Consider the following 17,168-nt stretch of genomic DNA (forward strand, 5'->3'; position numbering starts at 1 on the left):
GCTTGTAGAACATGCACTGTACACAATTTTCTGTACAGTAGGCTATATGTCGCAGTAAAAGTGAGGTTCATTCAACTGGAGCACCTCTAGTATCCAAATCCACAATGTTTACACACCCAGGGTTGTCGCTGCCCTTATTGTGGCCCTTAAAGACAATCTGCCAGATTATCTGATATGCGTATTGAACATAGGCCTACATATTACACTGTCAACAATTTTCTGAACATTGTGTTGCATTAAAGTGGGGACTCTTCTACTCAGGAGAAACTCTGGTACTGATTTTTGTTTAGCATTATCTATTCCAATTATGGCATGGTGATTACACTATTTGAATCCGGTTGCATCAGTTTTAATGCGGGACTTTTATTTTGAAGGTTAAACGGTGAGTTCACTATTGTTTCTGATCATTAATGTTGTTCATTTCACACCGGTGAAAACAAGACTACTCGGCATCACAGACGTTGTTGATAACTATGCCAAATACTCTACATCGAACAAGATCTGGCCGCTGATGGAGAAATGTAAATAGATACCATCTGTGCTTTATGCGACGATATTGTTTAGTTACAATGGTTAAGTTTTGTAGCGAGAGAAAGTAAAAACGCTTTTGTGTCTACGTTAGCTAGCCAACGTTAGTTTACTGGTTGTGTCTGCCCGCAAGGGCGCAGCTAGCTTGCAAGCTAGCGTACTTACTGTAAACCGCTGGTTATCCGGTTAGCATGGCTAACGCGTCAGTTTTGTTGACAAATCCTGAATTCCGGAATTAGGCGGTCTGAATTTAACTACATCATACGCAGTGTGCAAAATACAATAACGTTAGCTACCTCAAACATGAGAACGATCTAATACTAGTTTTATATATGTTATCCTGGTAACGTTAACTAGTTAGGTAACGATAGTGTTGATGGCTTGTTGAAAGTGCCCAAGTGATTGTGTTGATATGGTAATTTTTTTCTTATACAGCACAACGCAGCTGGACCGAACGGTGTTCATTCCAGTCTGATACTTCAGCATGGAATAGCCAGCACGGCTTCTCTTGAATCAATCCTATAACGTTAATGTTAGCTGTCTACCCCCTGGCAAATAACAAAAAAGCAAGGTATGTAGATATTCATTTTGTCTTAAAGAGAGCTAGTTCCTAGCAAAGAGCTGATTTTCAACATAACAATTGTAATTGTTCTCCAATTGTAAAATGTGTTCCCTGAATACCTAACTAGTAAGAATTTAACTCCATTGAATTTAAACTCTCTCTTTTAAAGAAGAGATGACAATTAACTTGTCTTTTTAGTCATATATATATATATATATATATATATATATATATATATATATGGCTAGCTAGTACCCAGCACAGCTTTGTTGGACGTTTGTTGATCCACTAAATCTATGCCTAAATCCATGCCTGTTTTACCATTAAGTTCCTGGTTTTCCAGCTTGATTTCACCTCCAATTGACCTTGTTTGTGCCTGTGTCAACTATGGAGACAACTCAAGTGACTTTGGCAGTTAGGGGAGACACATCCCCAGGTAAGACCAACCCCTACTGCAGGGCAACAGACTAATCTGAAACAAGAAGACTATTCAATTCAAGACAACTTTAGACAGACATTTTTACAACTATCCAGACAGTCAATCAGGAATGTCATCTTTTAGCTAATCTCAGTTAACCTATATCTAAAATTGTGCGTAAAAGATTCCCGATTACAAGCCTGTCCATGAGAGTTTGGCTTTTGGTTAAAAAGTCCTTGATCTTTTGAACCTAATAAGGGGTGGGGGTGTTTGTGAAAATGCGTGCAAGGTGAGTGTGTGTGTGTGGCACATTAATGGAACGTAATAATATGGTGTATGACTAGGTGAGGTGATAGCCATGGTTGGTAGCTGTGAAGCTTTAGGAGCCTGGTGCTATCAGAGAGCTGTGACCCTACAACCTGCTGAACACGATGGGTACATATCACTTTTCTCCTGGAATATGATCTGAATGATTTCTGTGTTGATGTTTGTAGCTACAGGGTGTTTAAGTAATTACACCTATTATATTCTATCCCCAGCACATTGTGGAAGAGGATCATCAGTGTGCCCAGAGGTGCTGTGTCAACCTATCGCTATTTCAAAGGCCACTTCCTGGAGTCAAAGGTGAGTTCATTTTATGTGCAGTCAGCATGATGTAATGAGTAATATTAAACAAAATACATTGTAGTTGGTCTTTAAAAATGATTGTACCATAATCCAGTTACGTAAGTAGTTGCTTTAGTGGTAATCTCATGTTGGCCATTGAGTGTCAGTTGACAAATGATTGACAGTATTGTCTTAACAGCAGGTTAGAGCCAGACTAGGAGTCGTTGTGTTGCGCTCTTAATCCTTCCTTTTGATGATGGTGATGAATAGCCTGCATACAGCGTGATCAACATTTTATATCCCCACTTCAGTTCTGGAGGCTGCTGATATTTTCACAGCTAATCTCTTTTAGGAAATTGAATGGCATTTAAATGTAATGTACTTCATACTAAACTGTTTAGAGGATGTTTTAATTCACACACAGTTCGTCTTCTGTGGAGCCACTGTAATCCAAGTGTGAACGAGTTAGTCTATGAGTAAGTCTGCTTTGAGTGAACACTAGAAAGCATTAAATTAGCTACGCTATAGCAGATCTAAGATCATTAATGGGTTATTTAGCTCACTTTCCCCACATCTGTGTTGATCCCCTCTAGCTGTCCTCTGTGCAGTTGCTACATAACTCTTAGAGAGGAGAGCATGCCTGGAGCTCTGCCAGCTGGCCATAGCTGAGCTCTGATCTGTGCACGTGACGTGAGCCTCTCCTATGTTATTTAATGCTACACTAGACTTGGAAGTTGGAACAGACACACACACAAGCACAGTATGTTCTTTACCATTCCAATTATTAATGTCAGTTCTCAGTAATGTTCTCTATATGGCCAGCTTGGAGGCTCAAGCTTCCTCTTTCAGAGAGGGACATCTAGAGAGAGCGCGTCTGGCTGTTGTCCTACAGACAGTAGCATATGAAGTAACACTATCACACCCGTGATGCCATGTGGAACCGAGGAAAAACAACTCATTTGAACTGTGCTGTCCCTTTCTGGTCTGAACTACTGTCAGTGGACTAGCAGCATTACTAACTTGTCAGAGAGCATAATTTGTTGACTCATGGGGTGTTGCTCAGCACACACATTCAGATAGGCCAGCTGTAATGACAACACATTTTACTATGTCTCTGTGTCCAGAAACCTAAAACCAGGACCACATTCAATTCTTTTTGTGATTTAACCTGTTTTTAATACCAATTATAAAACAAGTTGTTTGGATTCTGGATGCTGATTGGTTGATAGCAGGGAGTTATTCACCACAGTCCCTGGGTAATGCCTGTTACAGTTTCGTTAGAATAATCCACTGCCCAACATCACAGCCAGGCAATTTATAAACTTAATCTTCCCTGTAAAAAAGTGACTAGACATTATTTCTCCATGCCACTAGGCTAGCATTTGGTTTGTCTAAACTTTTCTGCCTGCCTCTGATCTGTGCAACAACTTTGCAGGTTTTTACACTGTGCAGTAGAGAGAATGAATGTGACGAGACTGACAGCTTCTCTGGGCCAGCCAAATTCATTTTGGAACATTATAATGGATATATCAAAAGAAATGGCAAAGGGAAAACAAATGAAAACGCAGTTTGTCATTTCAGCTGCTTGGTGTGATTGTGTGTTAGCTTTAGTTGGCTAGGAGAAGTAACTAGCCTGCATGGCAACCTTTTTTGCTTAAAAGGTTTGGAATGGACGACCAGCTCGTTTGGCTATATTTGGACTATATTGTCTGGTGGAAGGATGAAATAAAACAAATGGACTCATTAAAATAACAAAAATCGTGAATGTCTACCTCCTATGGGCTGTTTCCCGGCCCTACGTTCCATGTTGGGCCTTCGAACAACGCTTGGTCAGGAGTTATTCACACAATCATCTCCAGGTTTTCATGCCTTATTGCTTAAATATTGTAGCAGACCAATTTTGTTGGACCGGAGAAAAAATGATAATTCTAAAATGTTTTAAAGTAAGTATTCAAAATCTTTCAGAGGAGATAGCAAAATATGTTAGTGTAGTAGAAGAGATGACGCCAAAGTTCTGCCTCATGTCAACTAACAGAACCCCTTTGCAGATATCAACCAATGGCTGACTGGCTTGCTGATTGGTAACCAAAGTGACCGTTGACGATATCTGTCTTAATGCTGTACTAAACATTGGCATTGCAGAGTGCAGGTGGTCCCTGTCAGGTGATAGTCACTAAGTGGGAGACCCACCAGCAGCCACGCCTGATGAGCCCCACAGGTATATAAACCAGAACCATGCCCGGCTTGGTTTGGGAAATGTTTCTATGCTTAGCTGAGGCAAGGGGATTCAGCAGCCATAAGACTGCTGAACAATTTAATCAAATGGCCACCCGGACTATTTACACTGCCCACCACCACCCCGCTACTCGCTGTTTATCTATGCATAGTCACTTTAACCCAACCTACATGTATAAATTAATTTGACTATCCTGTACCCCAGTGCATTGACTGGGTACCGGTACCCCCTGTATATAACCTTGTTATTGGTCTTTTGTGTTACTTTTGATTTGATTTTCTTGTTTAGAGTTTATTTAGTAAATATTTTCTTAACTAAAATGAAACATTTCACTGTATTTGTATTGATGTGACAAAACAACACTCAAACACCATTGTTTCAGAACTAAGACAAAGCTCATTCAAAATCAGCTTGATGGGAACAAATCTAAAATACTGTAGTTTCACCCTCAATCCTACAGCCTGACACTTTTTGGTCAAGGTTTAAAACATCAAATCTATATCATTATTATCACTATTTTATGTTGCTTTTAGAAGTATGGAAGTTGATATGTTTTTTTTTTTTCTATAGACCTCATGCCTGTTTATTTTCTTGCAGAATCACACCTTGATATTGACAATGGCCAATTTGGATTCCACAGTAAGTCCAACTAAATGTATCACATCTTGATTTAATCCATTTTGGGAAATGATATTTGACACCCATTCAAATGAGTGGATTTGGCTAGTTCAGCCACACCCGTTACTGACAGGTAAATAAAATGGAGCACACAGCAATCTCCATAGACAAACATAGGCAGTAGAATGGCCGGTACTGAAGAACTGTGACTTTCAACGTTGCACCGTCATAGGATGCCACCTTTCTAACAAGTCAGTTTGTCAAATTCGGGTTACTGGCCCAACGCTCTTACCTGATAGGTTGACCTAACCTTAATCCTTACCTTAACCACACTGCTAACCTTATGCCTATCCATTACCTTAAATTAAGACCAAAAATCACATTTATGTTTTCAAGAATTGTTACTATATAGCCAATTTTGACTTTGCCCATGTAGTGGAAATTGCTCAGTTCTGCCTCCAAGGCAAGATTTATGACAATAAACATCAAACTGCTACTAAGTACCTGAGGAATGACTCAAACCTCTGGTTGAACTGAACTCTTCACAGGTTACATGTAAAGTCCCCATTAGAGACTGCTAAGATTTGAGGTGACAGTTATCTGGTAAAACGTGAATTTGACTGTTTTCCCACCCTACACAATATGTTTAAACAATGGCTTTTATTTCCATAGCAATTTTCTCAAAAGTGCTTTGCATTGTTTGCGGATAGCTAACCTCATCCACCACCAAGTACTGTTACTCACCTGGGTGATCCAGCAGGAGCCATTTTGTGCCAGAACACTCACCACATGTTTCTCTGCGACTCCTTTCTGCAGATGGCTTAGAATGTGTGGACTCTGGGTGGCTGACGTGCCAGACAGAGATCCGTTTGCGTCTGCACTACTCAAAGACGTCTCCTGTATCCATCACCAAGAAGAAATATAAGAAGTCTCGCTTTAGGTGAGGCCGAGAGACACGCGGCTCTTATTCAACACTGTTTGCTGACTGAGTGCTTATCTAAGAGACTGTGGCTTGGATCAGAAGGGGCCAGAATTTCCTCAAATGCAGATAGAAATTATCCCCCACAAAATTATGGAATCAAACCAAATATGGCACTAAAATAAATCCTCTTTATTCATGAAATATGCAGACAACTCCTGTAAAGGTAGTGATGAGAACACTAGTCCACCTGTTCAAATTCATGACTTACTAGTCAGGCTTGTAAGGTCTCAAACCTTTCCCAATTTGACCACTGTTGACCTGTGACCTTTCCCCCCTTACCCCAGGATCAAGCTGACACTGGAAGGTGTAGAAGAGGAGGAGGAGGATGATGAAGAGCAGGAGCAGAGCGCGGTGGCGTGGCACAAGATGACCACCACGCTGGAGACCAGTATGATCAGTGGAGATGGGTACAAGTCCCGCCACTCCCAGCCTGAGTGTGGTTACGCCCTGGAGGCCTCACAGTGGACAGAGTACGTCATCCACTCCATGGACCCTGACAACCTGGAACTCACCTTTGACTTCTTTGAGGTACAGTTCACAGCAGGATGACTATTGTCAACTCTACAGAAACTGTTTTTCGTGTTGTAACTATACTCCCAAACCAGTGTTTTAGCAGAAAGTCGGTATCAGACAGTGTGTGTGTGAGATATATATATATATATATATATACACACACACACACACACACACACACACACAGAGTGAATCTATTAACCATTTCTTCCCCTCTTCAACAGGAGGACATGGGTGAGCATGTGGTGCCAGGGGATGCCCACCCGGGGACCGTGGGTACGGCCTGCCTTCTCTCCTCATTCTTTGTGGAGAGTGGCAAGGACACGGGTGTGGTCACTCTGCCCATCATGAAACGCAACTCCAGACAGACCCTGGGCAAAGTCCGAGGTGAGCAACCCCACCTCTCCTGGAACAAGTGGTCTTGTAATATATATATATTTTTTAAAGCTACTAAGTTACTTGACACCCATGTAACTCTTTGTAAATCAGGTAATATCAATGGGATATTTGCAGAAAACTTGATTCGGATGCAGCAGGACTTATGGAATATACTCCAGAGTGGCGCAGAGGTCTAAGGCACTGTATCTCAGTGCAAGAGGCATCACTACAGTTACTGGTTCGAATCCAGGCTGTATCACATCCGCCCTTGATTGGGAGTCCCATAGGGCGGCGCACAGTTGGCCCAGCGTCGTCCGGGTTTGGCCGGGTTAGGCCGTCATTATAAATAATAATTTGTTCTTAACTGGCTTACCTAGTTAAATATAGGTTAAATTTGAAAACTTCTATATTTCCCTGAGAGTGACAATGTTAAATAGATGGTCTAAAACTTGGATTCAGCCTCTATTGACTGACAGGTCTTTCAGAAATGGAATTAGTCAGTTAATTCACCAAAACTGAAATTCTATTTCAATACTAAAAAAAAAAAGATTTCTCAAATTGAAAGGGAGGGCTTCTTATTTCAAATTTGAATTGTTTAATTCAAATCACTTCCTACATTGGATGACTTAAATTTCTTAAACTCCTTAAATTTAAACTCCTTCTAATGAAATTGGGGAGAAAGGGGAGGGGGGGTAAACATTTTTTTTTCAATTGACCCCAACCCTGTAGAATACTGTAGGTCAGCACATCCAGTTCCTCCTGCCGCCCCTTTGTAAACAGTCAACTTTCCGCTTAGCATGTAACTGTTCAACAGGGTGTGAAATAGGTCAAAACAGGAACTAGAATGTAAATGCAGGATTAGATGACTTGGGGCCAGAGGGTTAGCTGAGATGTTTCCCTGGTAAAAAATATAAGTCAGATTAAAGTTAATTAATGAGTACAATTCACATTTAAAAAAATATATATATATATATATATATAATGTAAAGTCATGTATTTTTCTGTTCCAGTGGACTACCTGGTGATCCGTCCTATCGAGGGACTGCAGTGTGACATGAGCTCGTCCTTCACCAAGTACTGGAGGAAGAGGAGTGCCCCTCTGGACGTGGGCCACAGAGGGGCCGGCAGCACACACGCAGCCAAGTGAGAGAAACACACGACACTATTATTAGGGGTTGATGTACCTAATGATTGTCTATGTGTGTGTTGAAGCAGGACTCTACTCAATAACAACACAAAGTCCCTTTTGTACTCTGTTTATTGAATGTTTGAATGCATTTGTCCTGTTCTGTCCGGCTTCAAAGTTTCAGTGCAAGTTTAGGACATGCTCAGTCAGACTGAGACATCAACAGGAAGTGGAGGTCAACGAACAACAACGAAGACATTGTTCTTTCTGGTTTCTTGTCATGTCACTGTACTGGGAAAACCTTGCCTCTGAATCTCAGCCAGAAGTTGTGAGAGTGCAAGTCATTAACTAGTAGTCTGACCGTACACAATTGGTTTGGTATCTGTGTTATACTGTAAATTGTGATTTGGTTATCTTTGGTTTTGTGCTAAAAATGTCTGATTTCGATTTTCAGACATACCAAAGTTAGGGAGAACACAATTGCCTCGTTTAAAAGTGCTGCCAATCATGTGAGTATTCCTACAAAACATAAAACACTTGAAAATGTATCTGATCATGTTTTACATCAGAGTTGACTGCATGTGTGTTGTATGTTTCTGAAGGGGGCTGCCTATGTAGAGTTTGACGTCCATCTCTCCAAGGACTGCGTCCCCATCGTGTACCACGATCTCACCTGCTGCATCTCCACTAAGAAGGTAAACAACAACATAAATGTGGTCGGGTGCACACTGTACAGCATCCTTACTTTTTATTCTATGTTCCTCTCCTCCTGTCAGAAAGGAGACAAACTCTCTCTGGACCTGTTTGAAGTTCCTGTCAAAGACCTCACATACGACCAGCTTCAGCAGCTCAAGGTAGAAGAGCTTTTAACTACAGCTAGCCTCTGGCTTCTCCTTTACTAGTTAATACACTCAGACGCCAGTCCTTGAAATGGGTTAATATGAAGTTTTTTTTTTGTCATGTAGACTATGGTTTTACTATTTAGGAGTAGGCCTATATGATGTGAAAGATGACTTGGTTTTGTGTTTGATGAACAGTTGGGCCATGCTTCTGCCTTGAAGGTGAACGACCACAAAGGTATAGTGTATTTTCTTATATTTCGCTGGCTATAATACCCACCACAAAATCCTACACACAATGCCCCATAATGACAAAGTGAAAACAGGTTTTTAGAATTTTTACAAATATATATATATATAAAAGAATACAAAACATTTACCTTGTTCACATAAGTATTCAGACCCTTTGCTATGAGACTCGAAATTGATCTCAGGTGCATCCTTTTTCCATTGATCGTCCTTGATGTTTCTACAACTTGATTGGAGTCCACCTGTGGTAAATTCAATTGATTGGACATGATTTGGAAGTCAAATGCCGGTCTGTATAATGTCCCACAGTTAACAGTGCATGTCAGAACAAAAACCAAGCCATGAATTGTCCCTGGAGCGCCAAGACAGGATTGTGTCGAGGCACAGATCTGGGGAAGGGTTCCTAAAAAATGTCTGCAGCATTAAAGGTCACCAAGAACACAGTGGCCTCCATCATTCTTAAATGGAAGAAGTTTAGAACCACCAAGACTCTTCCTAGAGCTGGCTGCCCGGCCAAACTGAAAAATCGGGGGAGAAGGGCATTGGTTAGGAAGGTGACCAAGAACCCGATGTGATATTTCAGTTTATTTTTTAATACATTTGCTAATATGTTTTAAAGAAACTGTTTTTGGGTATTGTGTGTAGATTGATGAGGAAAAATTTACAATTTAATCAATTTTAGGATAAGGCTGTAACATAACAGAATGTGGAAAAGGTCAAGGGGTCTGAATACCTTCCAAATGCACTGCATGTCTGCTGCTTGCATCATTGTTTTAAAGCAGTTGAACATGAACCATCAGAGCTGCTGAACTGTGTATCGGCCTGTGTGTGAAGTGCATGGTTTACTCCCACTTTCTTTCTTAGATGATGATGAAGAGGAAGAGGTTGACGAGCATCAGCCCTTCCCTTCCTTTTCCCAGGTAGATAACCTCCTAGTTGGCGTCACCGCTGTCGAGGTTACCATATGATGGGGTTATTTGGTGATCTTTGTGAACTAGCCTATCCCAACCTTGAGGTTCTGTGTCCTGTTATATCTGATTCCCTATGTCATGTCATGTTCCAGATATTCCAAGCAGTGCCTGAAAATGTGGGCTTCAACATCGAGCTGAAGTGGGTTTGTCAGATGAGGGTAGGTACAGCCAGTCAGTTATACTGGAGATGGGACGTCACGAGGTGGCCATGCTAGAAAGTACCTAAGTGGCTGAACCGATGAGCACGTACATGAGCCATCTGTTTTTTTGGGGTTAGGGGTTGCAGTTCAAGTCAAATAGGAACACTTTGTACTTTTAACTATCCTATCATGGTCCTATAGTAACAACCCTTATCACATTGGATGGTTGTGATTTTGTTTACAACAGGATGGTTCGTGGGAAGGAAACCTGTCCTCGTACTTCAACATGAACCTGTTCCTGGACATCATACTGACCTGTGTGCTGCAGAGAGCTGGCAAGAGACGCATCGTCTTCTCCTGCTTCGACCCTGACGTCTGCACTATGTAAGCACCGCTTACCCACCAGTTATCCAACAGTCAGACTGAAGACAGTGTTAACCTGCCAAGCTGAAGCCTTGTTTACATAGTAGTAATATGTATGTTTATGACTGCTTATGACAAATGTGTTATGTAGCCGTTATGAAGGCTTTATGAATGTATACGTAAGGGGGGGGGTAAAGTTAACCATAAATGCTGTATTCTCCCCAAGGGTTCGTCAGAAGCAGAACAAGTACCCCATCCTGTTCCTGACCCAGGGCATCTCTGAGATCTACCCGGAGCTCATGGACATCCGCTGTCGCACCACACAGATCGCCATGAGCTTCGCACAGAGCGAAAACCTCCTGGTGAGTGGTGGAACTGGGATGGATGGATGTATGTGTCTGTGCTAATGTAGGGGATCAGTCAATTCTGATTGTGTCTGTAGGGTATTAGTGCCCACACTGAGGAGCTCCTTCAGAATCTGGAGCACATCCGAGAGGCCCAGTCTAAAGGCCTGGTAGTGTTCTGCTGGGGAGACCTCAACAACGACCACGACAACAGGACCAAGCTACGGGAACAGGGCATTGACGGACTCATCTACGACAGGTAAACATTCGTCTGATGATGGTCTATGACTGGTAAATTCGTTTGGCTCATATAGGGGCAGGTTACCAGACACAGATTAAAGCTTGTGCTAGCCTAAAAAGCACTGGTGCTAGCCTAAAAAGCACTGGTGCTAGCCTAAAAAGCACTGGTGCTAGCCTAAAAAGCACTGGTGCTAGCCTAAAAAGCACTTGTGCTAGCCTAGAAAGCACTTGTGCTAGCCTAGAAAGCTTGCTGTTTTACTCCAAGGCTAGGCTTAATGGAGAGGACCCCCCTTATCTTGCCCAATGTGCTGTTTTTAGTTCCTGAGAGGCCTAGCCAAAGGTTAGCTATAATAAAATATTTTGTTAGGACTTAAGTTTGTCCCTCAGGCAGGTACACCCTGATCTCATGTAGTTATGTAAACCAGTGTTTAAGTATCTATCCTGATCACACTATCAACAGCTGTTGACTGTTGACTGTTGCTCAATGTTCTTGATTGGACTTCTCAACATCGCTCTAGAGTTTATTAGTTACATGCACAGGGTCGCAGATGTAATTGCAGGGTACAGTGAAATTCTTAAGCTTCGAGCTCCAACAGTGCAGGTCAAGAGAAGTGAATGGGACATTAATAATATATACATTTTTACAACTGCAACAATGAAAATTGTCCATTATGGGTCAGTAATTGTAATGTAAACATAATCAGCGTATCAGTTAAGGACATCATAATATAAGGTTTCATATTATTACAACCTAAAAACACACACAGTAGGCAAATATTGAATCACTTGTCGTTCAGCCACCGTAGCTAGACGAATGAAAGTAATAGTCGTTATGTAATTAGAAAATTCAAGTAGATATAGCTGGGTCGGAGAGAGGCTTCCTTCAAAGAACAGACACGTCATGTGACCTGACATCAGCGAGAACTGGTTTTATAATACTGCCTCAGCAGACCTATTTGACGAAAATTGCACCTTTGAACTGTGGCCTACATGTTTGGCCGTGATAGTGTTTATTGATTACACCCTTCACTGGGATTCCTGGGAGTTTCTTCCAGCTGTATCTTATCACTGGAATACACCAGATACATGTTCTCCAGTCCCCTGCTTATTGTCATGACAACTGGGAGTTGGTAGAAGTTGCCCCTAACAGCAGATGCAGGGTCAGATATTCTTTCAACCCTTATTGGGAGTAATATCATCTGACCCTAGATCTGTGGTTAAAATGGCCATTTCTACCTGGAGCTGATAACTGTGCCTCTTTCTTTCAGAATATGTGAAAGCTGGTGGCCAAATCATGTCATTGACTCTCACCCTACTGGTTCTTCTGATGCCAGTAATGTTTCTCTGGTTCCTGGTTGTGCTTATTTACTCACCCCTGATTTTGGATCTTTTGTTTCCTCGTGACTACTGCCTGAATGAAAGCCCCCTGGTCTGGTCAATAACTGTAACAGACCAGCAGGGTTCCATGACAATGATGCAAGACAATTGACTTCTCATTTGGCTAAACTGTGTGGCGAACTAGGCTATGTTCCCCTTTTCCTGCGATAGTCTCCCTAGAGTTTGCACTTCTTATGAAAAAGTGTGTTAGTAGCAACATTTTACCCGACTTTATATAAAAATGTTAATATTGATTGTTTAAAGCAACGATTGATTGGTCAACTGCCCTGTCTATCATTTTTGAGATGAGACGTCCCCCGTGGATAAAGGTTGCTCCTTATCATGCTTTTATCCGTTTGTTTATGTTCTGCTTTATTACTCCCACTTCCAGCTCTTCTTCAGCACTGACCATTTCCAGACAGAGGCCTATGTAGATGCATGGCATATAAAGCACCCAGTTAGAGCGACTGGCTGTTTTGTTGGAATGTCAGGTAGTCAGGCAGCATGGCTGATTCACGAGCAAGTGGCTGTAAGAACCTGTTTACATTGAGCTGAATTCTGTTGTTGGTCCATGGGTGTGTGCACTGTTCTTTTGAATGCCCGTTGGAAACATTATGTTCACTGCGCATTCTGGTTTTCACCTGCAAGTATTTAACCTTTCAGATTTGCATGCTCTTTATTTAGGGTCAAGGAAGTATCATGAGTTCGGGGTCACTAATACGCCTTCCAGCTAGTTGTAGAATGGATGTTCCCAAACTGGTGACATCGTCCTGTGTGCACAATGTTCTCATGACTGAGAACAGCTTGAGTTTAGCTCGCTGCTCTCTTTGGCTTTGCAGAGTATTGTGTATTTCAGTCTGTTACAACTTCTCAGGGATTTCATAGCTTGACGGGTGAACAACGATTTGTTTATGAATTATTTATAATGATTAAGAATCGGCATAGATGCATGAAAAATATGGGTGTTAGCGTAGTGGTCTTTTCCATTAGTGCATGTAATGTAGAGGGGTTGGGAAAAAGCCTATTGTTGTGTTGTCATGAATGATACTGCTAGCTCTGGATAAGAGCGTCTGCTAAATGACTTAAATGTAAATGTAAAAATGTAGAAGCTAATCCCTTCTCTTTTGCTTTATGCTACAACATTGTACAGTAGCTGATCATGTAATGTGAGTTTGTTTTTATTGCTAAGGCTTATGGTGACATGCTATCGATCATGTTGATTAGCCCTTTGTTATGTAGACACTGAGAAACCAGATACCAGACATCTTTACTTTGAACAGCACTTCCGTGTTCCCTTGTGTACCTGAGATAGTTCTTCTGTCTTTGGCTCATGAACAGATGTTTGTTTTTCTCCTTTCCCCATCTTTCTCTCCAGGATCGGTGACGACCAGGTCGAGCAGCCTAACATCTTCAAAGTAGAGGAGCAGCACACGCTGCAGGAAACGCTGAAGAGCTTTGTGTGTTCCTGCTACACCATCCCCTGCCAGGCGGCTCCTGTCTGCCCCTCCTCCACCTCCAAGGAGCACAACGGCAGTGCAGAGTCTGACTCGGGCCTCAGCTCCTCCTGAACAACTCACTGCCCCCTAAGTTTGTCACTAGATAGGACAGAAGCATAAATGCATATAGACAGAATTGATGAGTAAGTGTACACTACTTGTTTTTAATTAAGTGTCCGAGTGTTACATAGGAGCTACATTAGGGAAGAGGGAAAATGATTATTATTTTTTAACCCGTTGTACTGGAAGTGTAACTTTTTGCCTGCGTGAGCAGAGCGCAAGCCACTTTATCCGAATGTTCTCAGGTGTGAGCTGCTTGTCAATTTTTTAAACTTTGAGCAGTGCAAGCCTCTCGCAAAGCTACCGCGCTTACGCCTGGTTTCATTGAAGTGAATTGGAGCGAATCACACTCTGAAAAGGTTGCACGTCCGGTGTAGCTCCTATGCTAGGGGTTAGGCGCTGTGATGGTAATCACAATGGTGGTTTACAAAACACTTCTATCCTGTCTAGCACTTCTATCCTGTCTGACCAGAAAGTGACAACCCTTACTGAACTGACCTCCACTCGGTCCACGGAAGCCATACACAAGCTGTGTCCAGATCAGTTGTCTCTTAGCTGTTTGTTTTAACTGGAAAAAGGATGGTGTTTTGCCAGAAAAGGCTTCTGGCATTTGTTATTTGGATTTTAGTTCTACACAATTGAATGACTGTGGGATCTGCACCTCAGTCACAATAATAATGGAATTCCCTGTACATTCACAGGTCTTCACTTACAAATTAATGCCTACTCAAGGAATTTATTTTCAAGTGCATCTTTTATTTAGAAAATTTGCTAAATACAAATCAAACTAAAGTGCTGAAATTAACTGTATATTAGCTTTTCCAGATATAAAGTTTCTTATTGGAGTATCATAGGTTTAATTTAAGCATATGCTATAGTTTGAAGTCTTTAGGCGGATAATGATTTCCATCTGCGTTATGATTTTCCTCATGATATAGCCAACATTTTACAATAGCAGTGTTATTTTTGTCACTCATATAATTTTGACAGAGTATTGCAGTAGAACAAGATCATTCGGGACAGTGACCAAAACTTTCTCAGGTGGTTTTAAATTGAAATGTCCATTTGAACTTAAACTCATGCAATCTGATTTGTATTAGGAGTGCCCTGAGCTGTGCCATTAATGAAGTGTCATTACCTGATGCCCAGATTATGAAGTGTTGCTGTGGGTGCCTAAATCTGAACAGATGTATAATATCACTTTAATGACCTGTTGAATGACCAGTAGAAAAACTGTTTGTTTTTGCTCTCAACACCACCATGACTCTGTGTGAGCTCAAAAGTCACCATTAGGGAAAGGTATACACTCCTACGTATTTATTTGTACAGTGAAACTAAAATATTTTGTTTTGAACTCGAGCATTTTGGATTTCAGATAAATTGTTTGAGGCGACAGTTACACATCTGTAACTTTCTCACTCGTCATTATTCACCATTCATTTGTGATTATCCGCAAAGTGTGGTAGCATCCACATTTAATATAAAAGTGTTCAGAAACCTGTTCTATTCTTATTAACAATAAAAAAAAAAGTAGAGTCAGTGAATTCATTTCTAAATGGTAAAACATATGTATTTAAAATGCTCTCAAATAAAAGGTAACATTCTGTACTGTCGCCTCATTTTAAAACATTTGATCCCAAATACTGGAGTACAGAGACAAATTCAAAGTTTTAGCTTCATGTCCAAATAGCTAGGGGAGTATAGGTTGCCCTTTGTTATGGCTAGGTCTAGTCCACATCCCTATCTCCTTTGATGAGAAGGGTTTTCTTAGTAGCTGTGCTTGCTCAACACATAATATATTTTTCTTCCCCCAAAGCGACTTAGTCATGCATGCATTTTATGTATGAGTGGTCGCGGGAATCAAACCCACTATCCCGACTTTGCAAGCGCCATGCTCTACCGACTGAACTACAGAGGACCACATCAGAAAGCCTTAATGGGGAAGTTGTATGTTTTCACTCGTCTGACTGCCACTTGTTTCAGTCTCTTCATACCTCTGATCATTTAATGCAATAGAAGACCAGTATTTGTCTTTGCCTCCACTGAACAAAGGTCTTTTCTTCTTTTTCCTTGCACAGTTTTCTTACTACATTGCAACTCACATTTTTCCTACCGTCTGTATTTTGTTCTACAATCTTTTATTTAAATGCACATGGAAGACATGTAACTGTCTATTTTTCCTAAATGGTGTAAACATTTCACTTGAACACAGAAGCAAGCACAGCTTGCATTGTTGTAGAAATGTATAGTCTGTCTGCTCGTTTGTCTGTTTTAAGTTATAAAAGTATCTTAATGTTTGACACTTCTACTGTATGTATGGCCTACTGTTAGTCATAATGCATGCCTCTCAGACAGAGTGCTATGGTGGACTGGGTGACATGAGTTGATTGTATCGACTGTCGCTCGTTCATGTCACACCCCTGCTACTCTTGTCTGGACAATACAATGCTAAATGAAATGAAAAATTAATAAAATGATTTAGAAATGTATTTTGTAAGACTTTCTTTTACACATTGCAAAAATGGACATACCGGTCGGGACTAGTATTTTAAGAGTGTACCGCACAGTACGAGTGATTTGTTTATTAGAGAAATAATGTTGATCTGGTTCTGAATTTACAACCACCGGAGGAGGCCTTTGGTTTGCCTTGAACATTGTCACCAACCAACATTATCTTGGGTGTACTTCTCCTCCTGCCTTGGCAAGGTGCCATGTTTTTGTTTGTCTTCTGCAGTGCTGTTTCCAGCACCTGTACTAGTTTAGTGGACAGTGTAACGTTAGGCGTTATGTCACCACACAGGCACAGCTGGAACTATTATCTGTCAACTTTATGCTGACATGCAGAGGCTGCTTTTACACAGTTGACTTCTGATATTTTTCTCACTAATTAGTCTTTTGACCAATCAGATCAGCTCTGAAAAATATCTGATTTGAAAAGATCTGTGATTGTTCAAAATACACATTTTGTGGAAAAAATATCAGAATTGGGTTGATTGGGTTGCCTGTTTTTAAACAAATTCTGTATAAACCCTGGAATGCTGAGACTACATACTATGTATTAGGTGGATTCAAAGCCTATCAAACATGGGCTCTCCCCAGTAGGAGCAGTCCTCCATGGGAAT

At 41.1% G+C, this 17,168-nt stretch overlaps 1 protein-coding gene across 3 annotated transcripts; it reads left to right on the forward strand.

The window, feature by feature from the left end:
- The first annotated feature begins 412 nt into the window (after window positions 1-412).
- On the forward strand, window positions 413-16,535 carry LOC115139221 (glycerophosphocholine phosphodiesterase GPCPD1-like). 3 transcript variants are annotated; one of them, XM_029676372.2, is made up of 22 exons: window positions 413-521; window positions 964-1,099; window positions 1,434-1,526; window positions 1,853-1,943; window positions 2,048-2,132; window positions 4,257-4,332; window positions 4,948-4,989; window positions 5,785-5,908; window positions 6,235-6,478; window positions 6,688-6,850; window positions 7,852-7,984; window positions 8,422-8,476; window positions 8,570-8,662; window positions 8,744-8,821; window positions 9,005-9,044; window positions 9,920-9,975; window positions 10,119-10,184; window positions 10,414-10,550; window positions 10,756-10,891; window positions 10,972-11,132; window positions 12,382-12,446; window positions 13,866-14,010. In XM_029676372.2, the coding sequence occupies exons 3-22, from the start codon at window positions 1,478-1,480 to the stop codon at window positions 13,907-13,909; spliced, it is 1,938 nt and encodes a 645-aa protein (XP_029532232.1). In that variant the 5' UTR covers window positions 413-521; window positions 964-1,099; window positions 1,434-1,477; the 3' UTR covers window positions 13,910-14,010. The 3 variants fall into 3 exon arrangements, with proteins under 3 accessions (XP_029532232.1, XP_029532231.1, XP_029532230.1); XM_029676371.2 differs by lacking the exon at window positions 12,382-12,446 and having other exon boundaries at window positions 1,419-1,526; window positions 13,866-16,535; XM_029676370.2 differs by lacking the exon at window positions 12,382-12,446 and having other exon boundaries at window positions 13,866-16,535.
- The last annotated feature ends 633 nt before the right edge of the window (window positions 16,536-17,168 follow it).

The sequence above is a fragment of the Oncorhynchus nerka genome, linkage group LG13 (genome assembly GCF_034236695.1).
Source record: "Oncorhynchus nerka isolate Pitt River linkage group LG13, Oner_Uvic_2.0, whole genome shotgun sequence".
Classification (NCBI taxonomy): Eukaryota; Metazoa; Chordata; class Actinopteri; order Salmoniformes; family Salmonidae; genus Oncorhynchus; species Oncorhynchus nerka.